Here is a 16437-nt window from a genome sequence, read left to right as displayed (position 1 = left end):
ATTTCAGAATCCGATGCGTGCGTGAGAATGATTTTTGAGGGGATTTTATGTTTTGCAGTGCAGCGTGCTAGCAAGCACGGTGTGACCCCCTACCATCTAAGTGTTGATAATGTAGTATTAATGTAGTATTCATAGAGTAAGTGGTGACGAAGGTCGGCATCTGGGCGCAGACTACGCTTTGTGTCCCTGCACCACCTGCCCTCTCGCACTCAACCGTCGCCTCCACCCACCATCATTCAATTGTCATTGATCTGCATTTTTTTCAAGGGCCTCACACTGAATGTATGCCAGCATTCTTCATCGTCAGAAATGTATATACTATACACACAACTGAATGCACACAATTGAGAGTAGGAATCACTCACATCTCTACTGTGACACTATATGTATTTATATAGATACTGTATCTACAGTATATGCATGTATGTACGTATATCTGTGTACTGTGATGGAAGCAGATGAAGGATGAAGAAAATGTGTGTGAATTCTGTACGGCTCTAAGTGTTAGTTTCTACCTTTTACTCGCTACTTGTGTTAATAATAATTTGGCACACAATGCACGGATTGGTTCACATTTTTCCCAGTCTTTCTCAAAGCAGTACTGACTCGACCTCCAGAGATTCAGTCCCAAAGCAACTTAAGTGAGGCAGGACAAAATGCACAAGAAAGCAAAAATAAAGCTAATATGAGACTTCAGCAGTCTAAGTTCAATAAAACAAATTTTATCCAAAGTTTTTTTAGTGCAAAACTCAGTGTCCAAAAAAGCTCCAACAGGCAATTTCATATTTAAAAAGAACTGTAATTTTGCTGTCCTTGAATGTTATACAGGTAACCTGGGTAATAGAAAAAAATATCTACTGTACTGTAGAAAGTCTGTGTTGAGGAGCTACAATAGTATGAATTTGTATGATCAAATAAACTACAGTGGATAAAATTGCAATTATAAGCCAACAGAGAAATGTTAAATATTACTATAAAATTGGAGATGACAGGTATCACTTTGAAGCGCTGAACCTTATGAGATTTGGTTGAATGTGCGTGATTTTATTAAAGGAAATGGATATGAGTGGTGAACATGAAATTTTATAGATTAAGTTCTGCTAAACCTTGAGATTCAAGATATAGTATATTTGTAGCTGAAAGCAGGCTGACAGAGGGGAAATTGTATTTGAATTCAAACCAACTTTCCAGTCTGAGTACTACTGGCTTCACACACACTAGTCTCACAGTCAGCCCTTACCCACACGAGCACCATGACCCGTTGCTATGTTGTGTGGCCCCTTCCCCTCAGTGTGAAATAAAGTTAATCCTCTCACAGTCTTATATAGGTTTCTATAGGTCTGTGGTTTAGTCAGCAGACACTAAGAGTGAGAACAGTTTCCTGACCGAGTCTCACCTAAACCGCATCTTGTGTTCTGCAGACTGAAGTCTATTGCAACTGACTTTTAGACCTTGTTCCCATGCCAGGTGACATTATGCCACAGTAAACAATACACCCTCAATATATGCTATTATTTTTCAAAACATTAAGAATTTTTTTGAATTACTGTAAACCAAACATTTAACTTACCTTGGCAAGTCTATGCTTTCCACTCTTCAGCTTGACACACACTAGCTGCTGCATGCAGTTTACAAAGTTCTTGACTCTTTCCCAAACAGTAGCAGCTTGTGTATCAGTGTAGAGCAAGAACATTTTCCAATTGAGTTCTCTGAGTAATTTTGTTGAGTCTGCTGCTTCCCGATCGCATCTCTTCGGACTATGTTGAAATCCTGTGAAATGCACATAACAATCAGCTGCCAATACTCTTGAGTCCCATGCAGTCGTGATGTCACTGGGTAAAGGAATCGCATCCCTTCTGGATATTTCTTTCCACCTTGCTTCCTCTGTGAAAACAGCTTATATCAGACTGTTTCTGGCACTGGTTAAGCACTGGCATAAAGGTAAATGTGGTGTGATGACAGTTCCCCTCATGCAAGAACACAGTAGTGTGTGTGATGGAACTGGAACAAATAGGATGTGTCGAAACTCACAAATCTTGTGCAAGTATGCATCTTGCCCTGACATAGCTCCTATTCTGCGTATTACAGATGTATTGCAGCAGACAAACAGATTTTTTTTACACTGCATAAATTTGCATGTTGTACAGACTGATCACACTGGTTTATTCTGGATAAATCAGCTTGTTTTGATTGAAAATCTGATGCTTGTTCGGCCTTTCAAGCGTAAAAAAGTTCTGAACATGCCACTGCCACGGAGAAAAATATTTCATTAAGTACCAGCCAGATATTTTTCTTATATAGAACTTGAATACAAGATACACAGGGTGTTTTGCATTAATTTTAGATTGAGACTGAATATATATTTTTTCGTTGAAGTCTCTTTCATCAAGAGGAAACCGGGGCATCTTTTTCTTTGGGAATATACTTCAAGCGGTCCAGACAAGTGTGTGCTCAGTACAGATTCCCCTGGTGATTGCCAGCTCTATGAACAATGCCTGCAGTGTAGTCTTATTGATTGAGTCAGTCCTTCAGTTGCAAAATGTACAATTACTGCTGAGTCACATGATAATGTCATTCATCTGCAATGAAAAGCCAGACCAGCAGTGTCAATTTGAGAGCTGGCATTCCACATTATTACAGTCCCATGTCCTAACATCTGTCCTCGGTGAAAACTAGCCAGCACTATATTTAGCGCACCCGTCCAGCTTTATATAGGTCAAGAATCCCATCTACACTTTCACTGCTACCCTTCACGGCTGTAGCATTGTCTGTGCCTGTGTTGGATCCTGGCAATTATAGTTTTCACCGACCACTCCCATTCCACAGGTAATGTCCTGGAGGCTCCTGAGCCAATTCTTCTGTGGGCAAAATCCGGAGCAATAAACCAAAACAGTTTTTCCAGGTCCTGCTGTGTGTTTATAGTTTCCTACAGCTTAAACTAAAGTCATTGTGAGGGGAAAAGCCAGTGCTGTTTTGCTTCTTTTCTCTGTCTGTCAGGTGTTTTTCGTCTGAAGTTTCCCACAGAGAGAAGCGCCTGACGACCACAGGAGTATAGCTGCTTTGAAGTTTTTTTTGATGAACTTTCCTCACCCACAGGCTGTTAAATTCACACCTTTGAAAAGGTCTGAATTGTCCTTTGCTTGGCATCACTGTAAATCTTTTTCTTTTTCTTTTAGCAGACAACAATGCAACAGAAACAGGGCATTTGCTCTGCCACTTTTAAGTCCACTGGTTGTCCATCTTTGTCCATTTTCCAATATTTTCTTCACAGTGTAATTTTTATCTACACACCCACCTCTATCACTTCCACTCTATTTATCGTATTGTTGATTGTGTTGTACTGTAATGTCATACATTATTAAAAATGTAGTCATGGTGATGCAGAGGTCACATATATAACACATATACGTACATATAAAGCTTTTCTTTAATGCTTTTTAAAAAGTATTCAAACACACGTATTCAAACATGTAGACTGAATTAAAAGCTGAGAGAAGAACTCAGTGCTCCAAGATATGGCCCCTATAAGTCCCTGACATCATTTACACTATTAACTGTGTGGTGGGCTGAATAAGTTTACTCAAACTTTTCAAACTGAGAGAATTTCATTTGTCTCAAAGGTGCTAAACCTGTAATAATCTTCTCTAGTAACTCTCTTTCCCACTTTTAAGACAAATTATGAAAACATTTTTGTGAAGGAGTGGCCCAAGTTGATAAGGTTCCCATTTTGCAGAACAAACTGCAATGTGACAGACTGTTAAATTCATTGCAAACTCTCATAAGGTGCAGACAGAGTGTCACTGCCGTTTTGTGTTTGAAACAGCTACATTATTGTGGTCAATGTTTATTGGGCAGATTAATCCTCTCAGGTGTGTGTTTATGTCTCCAGAACAAAATTACACGTAGCTTCAGGACTTAAGTAAGCATAACATAGCCGTTTCTGCAGTGAAGACTACACGACTTCACTGAACCTTGGTAGGAAGTTGGATACCTTCCAACTTAATTATAAAGTGTTGTTTTGTGGATCATTAATTTACACACCTGTACAGTTTCCATAGATACGTAGAGAGAGTCAAGTTATTCTTATAGTCAGTAGAAGTGTGTCGGATGTAACAAACCAGGAGACTTTTATTTATTGTACAAATAATTTACAATAGGGATTGAGCACTTGCTGTATAGTGTTGTGTATACATACTGGCTTGTACGTCAAAAGCCTCTTACACCAGCAGGGTACGGATTGGATATTTGGAACTAATTGCACTGTATGTTTCCATGCTGGAAGATGTGTTTGTCAATTGCAAGAGAGGCTTTCAAAAAAAAAAAAAAAACTGTTTAGTCACTTTCCTAATAAATAATATTTTTTGAATTGTGCCAAATTCAATGCAGACATTTTAAGCACATTATTTTTGTCACTTTAACAAAGCCGTCTGATTAAGTGTTGTCATAAAAGAGATCCTGGGCCAATTAGATTTAAAAAAAGATTGGCTCGCAGGCAGAGAACAGTCTGCGGATTTGTTTCCATGCCAGCTCTAACAGACGGAAAGCGAGAGATGGAGGAGGATGGGATCTGGGAGGGGAGAGGAAGACAGGCTTCTTTTTTATCTACTGCTCTCACCAAACCTTCAAAGTTAATTTGAGGTCAATTTGTGTGCATGCTTAAAGACTGTAGTTTGCCAACAAAAAAAAAAGGTGTGTCACTGCAGAGCAGATATTCTGTCAGGACACAGACTTTGTACAGCAAAGCAGCAGCGTGGTGACAGCTTTATTGAATCGTCTCTACTTGTCTTTTCCTAACAGATGACAATATATAAAGATTGTATTTGAAGAGCTCCTGAGTTTATTATTGGCCACAAATTAAAAACAATAACAATATATCTCCCTCAAAGGCATAAATCAATTATCTCAGTGCAATTTTTAGAAAGAGTTTCCTCTGTCTTTACATGGAGTGTTTCATTAGTGGATTGAGGCAGAGCAATCTGAGAAGTAGTGGGCCACTCTAACCCCTGAGCCTTGTCTTGAAAGGACCAACACTGAATGTGATGCATGTTAATCTCCATATCCTCCATTATTTGTGGGCCACTGTCAGTACACACTGTTTCTTCAAAGTCAGGGTGACTTTCTTTCACCGTGCTTCGGTACTCTGTTGCAACGTGAAACAGAGGAGGGGGAGAGATGATCGTGGTGAGGAATGGGGGAGGCGAGGGGGGGGGGGCGGCGGAAGATGAGCAGAGGAGTAAACATGGAGACAGGTGTCTGGCAAGGGACAGTGATTAGATTTATAAACCAACCAATGTTATTCTCTCTGCTCGGGGGCTGCTGTAAGACATTAAGCGTTAACTGAAGCTCCCGGTGTCCCACCACAGAGACGCTTCTCCCTCCCATCTTCCTCTTTATGCTCCCAGTCCTCCTCTCCTCTATCCCCTCACATCCCTCTCTACCTCTGCTTAGCGTCGTCTTCTTCCCCTTCCTCTGTTCCCTTGGGTGCGATTAGATTTTCTTCCTCGTATCCGACCAAGATGGATTGGCCTTGAACGCATCCTTTCTGTTTCCATCACCATGCTTGCATTTTCTCCTCCCCAGGCAGGGGTGTGTCATCCTCTCCCCCTCCTCTGTCTCTATAGACCACTAGCTGGCACACAGCATCCAATATTTTCTCCAGCTGGAGTGGAACTGAGCACATTAGGGATGGGTCTGTTAAGGTGATCAGACTTGCTCGCACAATGCCCAGGGACCATTATTCTTCATTTGACAGCATCTGTCTTGCTGCCAATACTATAGATTTTCTATCAGCTCCTTAATCATGGCTTCATGATTGGGAAAGTGATTGGTCGGGGTCCCTCATACGAAAACTCTAGTATCAATTTCATGTCTGTGAGAGCACATAGCCTGGCTTATTAGACCGCAGTTTGAACAGTTATGCGAAATGTTCCTTCCTTCACCTTCATCAACTTCCCACCGGAGCAGCCTTTTCTTTTATCTTTACATGCAAGCTCTTCTGCAAAAACCTGTCAGGAAAATGTCTTGATTTTACTTTTCAGCTTTATAATTTCACAACCTGTTCAAGTCTGGAAATAAGCTTATGAGGCTTGGATAGTTAGGAGGAGGGGGGGGGGGGGGCAACGTGAATATTTCCGCGGCCCAGAGAGGAGAAGCAGCCGCAGGAAAGGATCATTTAAGCCAACAGACTTTTTATTTAACAGATTAAATGAAGAGGCTAATACTAAATGTTCCTCTCTCTCTCTCTTTCCCTGTCTTCCTTCAGGTCATCTGATGGTGTGTGCACAGCAGGAACAGTGGTGGTGAGTCGTCTGAAGATGGGGGAGATGGAGGAAGTTGATGTTGACCACATCACCACTGACATATCATCCCAGAAGGTAAAAACAACAGGCAGACTGGACGAAGCAGGAGACGCCATGCTCCACTTGCCGTGTGCTAATGCTAGGATTAGACTGGCACTGCTGAAGTCCTCCAATGAGATTAAATAAACTTCAGTAAACCCTAATAGGGATTTACAGGATGTGTGCGCAGCGCATGTAACGTCTGTGTCTGTGAGTACGCTTGTGTTGTAATGTAGAGGAACCATCAAAGTGAGGGCTGACCGTATGATCATTCTGAGACACCTCACTTTGTTGCCAGTCCTGACAACCTTTATTCGTTTGACCAGTGCGGTTCCCGTACGTGGCTTTCCCCGAGTCGCCGCTGTCACGCCCCCTCCTCCGCTCTAATCTGCCACAATACATACCGCTTAACTTGGCTCCGAAGTGGCTCGTGTGATCAGGGAAGCAGAAGAGAGAGAGAGCTCTCCTTTAGAGTTTGACCGTAAACTGAAGATTGTGTCATCCCCATGGGATGCCTCCACGCCAGAATTGAAGTTGTATGTACTTTGATTCCATTTCATTTTCTGTACATTCCTAATGGAGAAAGATTTCTTGAACATTTGTCGAGCAAACGTGTTATTCAGAGCCAGGGGTTCAGCATTACAAAGTAAAGAAGGAGCTTTAATGATTTTTTTTGATCTGTAAAGGGGGATCAGATTTTCTCTCACTACGGCAGAGCTCTGCAAGGTAGCAGAGACTTGCAGCCCTCGTCTACTGTTAATACGCTGTGTGTGTGTGTGTATTTTCCGTGTGTGTGTATATGAATCACTGTCTTATATAATTGACCAAGGGCTTCTACATGGCTGACTGGCTTTCGGTTCTGCCCACCCCTGTTGCTGGTGCGGGGAGGTTCCCTGCTAGGCTGCAGAGTGTCACTGACAATCTGCCCATGTCGACTTGATGAATGTGTTGCCCTGTGTGTGAGTGTGTGCGCATCTGAGTGTGTGTGTGTGAGTGCGTTGTCACAGCATATTTCCCCTTGTGCATGTTGTTTCTGTTGCAGAAGATGAGGGGAGGAAAGGGTGAAGAAATATGACAAATATTAGGGAGGGCTCGCTTGAGAGATGAGACTCACGAGTTTACCTTTGTCGTGTGCATGAATATCCCACTGACCCTGCACAAACCCGTCTGCCGCAACAAGAAAGAGACTCCAATCACCTTTGATCTGATCTCTTTACATATTTTAGTCATCAAAGAGCTATCAAACACATGCTGTCCGCTGTCTACAATTAAAATAGGACTCCTTTCACAGCTGTGGCCCTCGGCTCATTTGTAAGACTCTTCATTATCAGAACCCTTCCTGACTGCGCACTGAATTTTCCCAGATGCTAGCTCCTCACTTGAATGGACAACATTTTACTTTGGGTTGTTGCGTGCGAGCATGGCTGCTGCTTGGGAGTCCGTTTTATTTGGGATCAGTTTCAGAGATAGGAGAGGTGATGGATTGTTCCTAGCAGCCATTTAAAGCCTTTTTCTGGGGAGAGGTTTGGCTGTCTGGCTCTGTTAAATGGTTCATCAGACATGGCAGAGCTGACATACAGTGAGCAAGAAAGATTGTTAGTTGTCAGTATTGCTTTGATGAGGAGCGCCAGACTTAATGCATCAAGAGGCAATGAAGGTTTTCGCCATCAGAGACAGTTTAGCATAGATAAATCTGACATATTTTGATCCAGGACATGCAGAGTCTACAGGACAGAAGAGTAAAGTTTTCTACAAAGTTATCTGATGTTGTCTGGTGTCAAAGTAGCACCAACAACGTGCTACTTTTGAAAACTGGTAGGATCAGAATAGCATCCAAAATCCCAAACAAAACAAAGATTCATATTAACTTACAGTTTCAGCCTTTACAAAATCATAAACATGAGATCAAAAGTGTTAAAATGTGCGCTTGTCTGCCTCAATGTAGTTGCAATAGTTAGGGTGCCCCACTGTATTGCCACAGTCAAGCGGCACATCATTATCACAGGTTTGTGGAGTTCTCAGATAAGTGAGAAAAACAACCCAGTTCACAACGAGCTTACATACTGTGCAGTGCTTATACAAACTGTGAAAGCCAGCTCTGGTTTGCTGTCATAGTTTGGTGTGATAGCAGCTCTGTCTTTGTCTTGCTTATTGGTTAGCCCTCAACCTAAACAACTTTGCTCTTCAATTATAAAGTCAAAACATGCCGTTCTCACTTGGCTAGCTGTGCACATGCCTTTTTTTCTCTATTATGTATTGACCATCAGCCATCTAGATTATGTAAAAGTAATTAGTTTGTATTAGTTTGCTTTCGTTAGCCTCTGCCTGAAACAAGCCTCACTTTCTAAAAGTACTAAAAGTGTGGATCAGTTAATTTTCCACCGTTACTGTAGGGGAGAGTGGGGTAAGCGTTTCATATTCAGGGTGACAACATCAAAACAATTATAGTTTTGTTGCGACATTGTTAGATTGTTCTACGTAGGATGTTGTGCATCCCTACAAACAAACAGAACTCCCCCCCTCCTTCCCTCCCACCCGTCTCCCACCTCACCCTTCACTCAATGTCCCACCTGTCCAGGTTGCAGGGGAACACGAACTGCTTGTACCTGCTTGCTGAGCTGCCAACTCTGTACTATTTGGGGAGTTTTGTGATTATGTTGCGTGTTGGGAAGAATCCCTCATCTCCCTCTTTGAAAGTAAAGCTTGGCTCACCATAAACAGCCTTTCCTGTTCTCTGGAACTTACTTACTGTAATCATAAACATCCAGAATCATGATTTAATAATTAGGACATGCATATACAGCCAAAATACACTCATTAAGTGTATGCTGCAGGTGGCTCAACTTACCCCTCATAGATACCACAATTGATGATGTATAAAACAAATTTATAATTCTCCTTTGGTCTAAACACGATTCTCATGACACTTGCAATGAACTGAATTCACTTTCGAGAGTTAAAAATGTTTTTTTTGGACATAAATGTCTAACCACTTTACCCATGTGGTTCTTACTTTCACAGACTCCATGAAATGATGCCTTCCTCCTTAATATTTGGTCACATGCACAATTTTTCTTATGGTTTTACTCGCAACATCTACAGTACGGGAAGTTGATGAAGACCGACACAGCAGTTTACTGTATGTAATAGATTACCAATCCATCAGCCAATCAGTGGAGTCACAGCAGTTGTTTTCCCTCCAGGCGTAACCTGCTGTGACATTACTGATTGCAGTGAAGGCAGAGTGCAACATGCTTGAACATTTGAACTAAGAACAACTTTGCAGGAGCAGATGTTTGCCCTGTGTTGGCGCCTTGTGGGTTGTGTATTTACAGTAGCATCTGCAAAGTGCACACAGCACATACAGCTACATTTATCTGGATAACAGCTTGTGTTGTTTAAATGGATTTACATTACAGTAGAAATGCAAACCCCAATAGAACCAAGCCAACAAAAATATTGATTCATGTATTAAACCATTTGTGCTGAAGGAGTTTTTAAAAAAATCACTTGTATTGCAGTAATTGCAGCACATTTTATTATTCCATGTTTCATTTCAATAAAAAAAAAGAAGAAAAACATCTTATCGTTCTTAATGTGAACCCTGGTATTTTACAGCCGTCTTGGATCAACTCAGCTGAATTTAACACAACACTTCCAGGAGTTGCTGACTTCAGCTCTGACACTGATATTATATTATTTCTGACTGACGAAGCTAACATGGTATTTTCAAACGCAGCCAAACTGTAGTGTCTGTCAAATGAAATTCAGTCTCAGGCTGCACTTGGACGGTCATTCCATTGTACCTCATACATAATAGTCATCATCAAAGCCTGGCAGCTCCTTAGAAAAAACACTTCACCATCACTACTGTTGTTTCAAAAAGAAAATTCTTGTGTCAAGTAATATTCACTCTCTCTTTCTCTCTCTGTTCTTTTTCTTTTCCAGTGTCCCTTGGTTTGTGAGTCTGCCTCCCATGCCTGCGTCGACAGAGAAAACAACCCATTGACAGGGCCAGGTATGATTCACATCCTGTAATGTTGCCATTCACTCCTGAACAGCCCAGCAATCAAAGAAAACACACACAAAAACATTCCTTCTCCAATTTACCCACCTTCTTTCTCCTTTTCTGTTTTGTTTCTTTGTCTCTGTGCAATATACAATGTATTTTTGTAGGAGAAAATGGCAAGAGCTCACCTTGTGATGGCTGCAACGGCTAGACGATCTATATACAGTATATATATATAACATCTTCTTTTATCTGAAAGTCTGAACACCAAAGCACTGAACTACCCTTGAATGACCCTTCCATTAAGAAGATTTGGGATATCGCTGAGGAACCTCATTTGATTAAAGTATTTATGGTTCTCCTGATTTGATTAAAAAAGAGTCTCAGTCCCATTTTTAAGCCGTGAAAAAGAATAGTGGGATGTATCTTACTATTAGGTAAACCTACACAGTCTTTGTGGACTAACTGAAGCCAAGCATGAGGTGCTGCATCACACTAATTTTGTGGCAGCACAGAAATCTCGCCCTCTCACTCTTGCCTGGTAGAGAACGAGCGAATCGTCAAGAGAAAATGAAAGACATGTAGACGGAAAAGGGATCGACTTTAAAAGGTCACAATTCCTGCTGTGCTGAAACTTCACAGCCCTTGTACAGAGGAGATTTACTTGGGAAACTAGTTTCCTATTTTCCATCCTGTGAATTCATTTGTTCCACATATCTATTTTCTCTTTTATCCAGGTTCCCACCACCTTCCTAAGCCCCCATCCCCCACCCCCCCCTCGTGCAGCCCCACGCCTGTTGTCATGGTGTCATTGTCGCTTACTGTTTCTGCTGTGATTAGCTAGTGAACTGCAGCCATGTTTGCAGGTGCACATCTGCAGCCCGTCAAAACAATACCCTCCCTGCAGACCCCGCCAGATTGAGTAATGCAATTTAGACTTCCACTTTTATTACCTTTCAAAATGAGCATACAGAGAACAGGGAGATGGGGGTGGGGGGCCCACGCACAGCACGTCTCGGGAAGTCATTTTCTTAAGAGGTGTCGGGAAGGGAAACAGAAGCGTCTGATTGGTGGTCAAATTAGCGTAGTGGCAGGGGGGGAGTTCAGGGGTTAATCCGCTTCTCTGACGGAGGTGGAAGGCAGCAACTGTCGCTCTTCCGATTAAGGTTGTGCCTTCCCTCCCTTCTCTCTATGTGTCACTTGCTACCCATTTATTTTTGTCTTCCATTTCACTTCACTCCAGTCTAATCCCCATGTCAGGGATGTCTAAATATCCCATTTCATTTAGATGCAATTTAAATCTTATTTGTGGTCATTCTAGGGGCAGCTTTAACCTTAATTGCCATTCATTTTTGCATCAGCATCGTTAGGATAATAAGCCTGGCTACAGCTTATTCAGCTAAGAGCTATTGTCCTTCAGAGGATCTCTATTGTTTGTATTAATGGGAGCTTTTATCCACATAAATGATTACATTAAATTAGTACAACAAAATATCTATGCTGTTTTGATGCTGCTTTGAGTAAATAAAATTGTGATTAACAGTGGTAAAAGAAAACGCAATCGCCATAGGACATTTAGTTTAATTTCTGAAGTGCTCATTGTGGTAACTCTGTCACTATCAGTTTGTCCTTTTTAATCTTTCCAAGTGCACCGTTTTCACCTCTACTGTACACTGTATTTTTGGCGTTCCACAAAAATCCCATAAAAAGTCCCAACAACCATCAGTCCATTCATCCATTTCTGAATATGTCCCCATTTCCTGTCTGTGGCACTTAGCTATAAACCCATTTGTTCTTACTGAGAATGGAAATCCCTCATATGGATCACAGTTTAATTTTTTTAAATGGCTAAGTAGTTCCCAAAACAGCTGAGCTCTGTGCTTTTTAGCAAACATCACTCAAACAGGAGTAAACAGTGTATTTGTTAGAGACCATTTTCAGCCACGGATGAATATGCATACTCTACTGCACCAAAACAGTTGACTCAAAATAAATTGTGCAAGATGTAATATTCTTGCTTATAAAGTATGTTTGCCTCGTTCTAACCCATGTCGATGATGTGCTCCATATAATTGTTGGACAACAAAGAACGTCTATGTTAACCTTGTTGTATAGATACAGCCCCCTTTCCTATGTCTGATAATGTATGTTCTGTGTTGATGGGTGAATGTTTTCAATATCTGGTGGTGTTTGTACAGTACATTGTGTGTTTTATATGTTTGACAGACTGTGAGAAAGAAAGAAGAAAGACTGTGTATCTATGGCATTGAGGAATAAGCCCTATTAGGCCTTACATACACAGACAACTCTTAGTAGAATCAGTTCATTGCTCAGTCGGCTTCTTTACTCAGATTTGTTGAAAATAACAAAAAAATATATACAACACTGCCAGGAAAATGTGCAGTAGTTTTAGTAATGACTTGCACATTGCAAATCAATAAAAGACACTTCACATTGTCATTGATATGGTCTTGGACTGTATTTTTACTTTCCAGTTTATTGTTTTGATTTCAAGTGTCTGCCCAGAATTTACTTTTAAACAAACCTTTATTGAAACACAGTTGGAACACCCTGTGTTGTGCCAGCGCCCTTCATGATATTGCATCCTAGATTAATATCATCTCACTACATAAGAACTTCCACCGTCGTGCTCCTTCTTGAACCCATCTGCTCTGAAGGACATTACTGAACTTTAACACTCAAGGACAAGTGACGTCGCAGCGCCAGGATTAATGACTTGGACGCTTAGACAGATGACTTTGAAAAAAAGGACAATCTGGGGCCACAACAGCATGTGGTACAGGAGGAAGAAGAGTTTGGTAGTGGCAGCATTCACTGTACCGTCAGGAGGAGCAGAAGCGTAACTCTCACTTTTGAAATAAAGAAAAAAAAAACATTTTACTGTTGACATACGTGTTTGACTGCCTCCAGCAAGATTGTCAGCGTTTCACCTGGGGTACTTCAGCTCCTACTTATTGAGTGACTTCCTTTCTGACTGCAGCCCTGGAAACGAAAAGGAGTAATAAACACTGTTGAAGGCACACAGCTTTCTTGCCCTCTGCTGCCAGCATGCAGATAAGAGCATTAGAGCTGTTTTTCATTTCCAGCCTTCGATTGCTGCTATTAGCCACTCTCTGCAAAAATGAAGAAGATGGGGCTGAATTTGAATCGGTTCTAATGGAAGAGTTTGGTGGTGGGGTTCGCAAACAAAGTTTCAGAATGATTCAACTGTCTGTGCCCCACTGTTGCACAATAAACAAGCAATTAAAATGCAAATGGTGGAAATAATAAGGCAACGATTAACAGGTCTAGGTTTCTGTATTTCAGTCTGCGTTCCAGTGTAGCTACACTGAAGTTGAAAGAGAGGGCCTTCAAAGATGAGAAGCACCTTATCTGTGGTAGACACAGTTATTGATTATAGAATTGAATTTGTGCCTCATACCTCATGTGACTTTTTTGAAGAGTTTCTGTCTGTGGTGTCCTTGAGGTTGCCAACTGTCAAGGCTGCTTTAGATCCTTAGTTTTCCCTTTGTGGGGAAAAGAACTTAGAGATACATGATGCGTTTTCTGCTGCGTCAGGTTGTTCACTTTACCTTTCTTCCCTGCCTTTGTCTCCCTCCCTCAGTGTTCAAGAATCCAGTATGCAAGGTGTACAGATTTCAGACGGTGGACAGCAAGTGGATGCTTGTGCGGGAACAAATGGAGGAGTGTACGTTGTCCTTCAGCATCCCCAAACAGCTGCTCTCACTATACATTCAAGAGGACATGAGTAGGTAAGTCTGAAGCTAACGTGTCTTTGCCGGTTACCATCACATTGATTATTTTATGTCTGTGCACTCAGATGTCAATTGGATCAACCAATGGCAACCATTCAACAGTTAAAAGTAAAACTCCAACTTGGTGTTACTGTACCTCATTATGGGCCGGATCTACTAAAGTTTTGCGTGTATTAAAATGTGTGCACACTTGATTGCACGCGCAAACACATGCTGAAGCTGATCTACTAACCGGGCACACCGGAGATGCAAATACATTTATTTAGCGCACACAACGTGATTTACCAAACCTGAAACAAATTCTTTATTCAGCACGTTTGAAAGGCACAGCTTTGCGCACAAATGGTTGCGGTTATTGAATGAATACCTGCCAGGGCAAAAGCTTTCTTCTGCTGCAGCTCGACAATATGTTTATTTGTCCCTCTCTATTAATCCTTCAGATCAAATTTTCATTCTGCGTTTACGGCCATCCAGCTCTCTGTCCACACTCTCCATGACGGAAACGATTACCACACGCAAAACACTCATTTAATTACTGCGGTTTGCGCGTGTTGTCACTTAGCGGGGTACATACTCTTAGTAGATCACCTATTTTGCGTGCACTAACCAAACGTGCAAAATTTTACTAAGAGCACGCAATTTAGTGCCCCTTATCTTGGATCTTAGTAGATCCGTCCCTATGTGTACAGTAACTTCTAGACAATCTGTACCAACCCAGTTCACCGATGTAAAGGATTATTTAAGAGTTCTGCCCGTATTTGAAGGGGAGTTAATTATTCACATCTGCTTAACACTTCAAAAGACGCCTCTATGCCCATGCATCCAGAAAACGACAAACACTGTCTCGTTCAAACACACATACACACCATCTCCCAGTCCTCTCATGAGCCGTTGAACATCATGCTGCCAGTATAAACCAGTAATAAATATAAAGTGTGGGTTAATACTGCAGGTCTCTAAGTTCAGGGGGCAGCTAACGCTCTGCCAGCCTGGAAGGAGCTGTTTTCATCAGAAATGCAGCTCTGTGCTCTGCTTCCGGTGCATCCTCACAAACTCACTTTGTCTATAAAGAAGCTGCTCTTGTTCCTTCATATCATGAGCGACCACTGTCTGACTTGATGCTGTGCATAGCGCAAGCAATTTTCCACAAAAGTGCAGGTCATAGTGAAGCTAGTTACCTGACTGGGGAGTTGGGGGGTGTTCGGCCTGTCGCCTGCAGCTCTTCATTTAACAGCTCACTGTGGCGTCTCCTGGTTTCATTTCTCCCTCCACTGTTAGCAACTGCTCCACTGTCAAGAAAATGTGATACTTTTCCTGTTTTTGGATTATAACTCAAAAGAAATTCGGTTTTTGAGTGAATGTGAAACTTTATGGAAATCAGGAATTTAACTGCAATTAAAGTCCAGCCCAGTGTGAGAATGAGGACACGTTAAGACAAGGACAGAGGGTGGTGGTGTTTCACCAGTCTCTGAGTGTGCACCCGTAAGTAGATCAAAGAGTCCTTTCCCTCAGGCTCGACTAATGTTTGTCAAGACAGATCATTTCTCAACTGGCCTGTTGTCCCTGGCAACCCCCTCTCATGCATCACACACTAATGCATCCACTCACACACACACACACACACACACACACACACACACACACACATAGCCTCTGTTGATTTCTTTATTCTCACTTTAACACAAGGAACAGGCACAAAAAAAATAAAGGTGCAATCAGACATTTTGATGAGCTTGGTTAGTGGGAGGAGACTTTGATTTGTAATCACCGAGTGCTCCTAAAAGATCACACAGAGTTCAAGGACACGTTCACACAAGGCTACCACATGACTGCACTCACACTCTTCCTCACACACACGAAAAAAAATCACAGTGCCAGTATTGACCGATTGACTAGACGTCGAGCTCTGTTATCAGTTTACCAGTCGAACAGATGTACTGGAATCTGTTCACATGCTCGGTCACATGTCCTCTCTCAGTTTCTCCAACCCTTTCGTTCTGTTTAAATAGATGATCAGCTCTGCAAACTGATGATTTAAATCACAGCTAAATTTGGAAGACAATTATAGAATATTTATTAAATGTCTTATCTGTATAATGCAGCTCATGAGCTCTCAGCAGGCTCCAACCCATGACTACCTTATACAATGTTTGTTTATTAACAGGCATGTGTACCGTATCTCCAGCTTGGTCGCTTAAGCACCTCTCCTATAATCCTCTTTAAATGTTGTCTTTCTCCACGGTGCCTCTCCATTTAGCCGATTCTGTCAGCCAGATTCACACTGGTGCTAGCTCAGTGTTTTTAATGATTCAGT

General features: G+C 41.7%; 1 protein-coding gene across 7 annotated transcripts in view; it reads left to right on the top strand.

Moving 5' to 3' along the window:
• The window catches only part of inpp4b (inositol polyphosphate-4-phosphatase type II B), a 145755-nt gene that overhangs the window by 72341 nt on the left and 56977 nt on the right, over nt 1–16437 (top strand). For all 7 annotated transcript variants that reach the window (XM_085781515.1, XM_085781562.1, XM_085781551.1 and 4 more), the window contains 3 exons: nt 6263–6374; nt 10287–10356; nt 13973–14120. In XM_085781515.1, the coding sequence (XP_085637641.1) occupies nt 6263–6374; nt 10287–10356; nt 13973–14120 (330 nt within the window). The remainder of the gene's footprint in view (nt 1–6262; nt 6375–10286; nt 10357–13972; nt 14121–16437) is intronic.

The sequence above is a fragment of the Trachurus japonicus genome, chromosome 1 (assembly GCF_045865225.1).
Source record: "Trachurus japonicus isolate A0001 chromosome 1, Traja_1.0".
NCBI classification, from domain to species: Eukaryota; Metazoa; Chordata; class Actinopteri; order Carangiformes; family Carangidae; genus Trachurus; species Trachurus japonicus.
The sequence above is the reverse complement of the archived record's forward strand: the minus strand, read 5'-3'. Positions and strand labels throughout refer to the sequence as shown.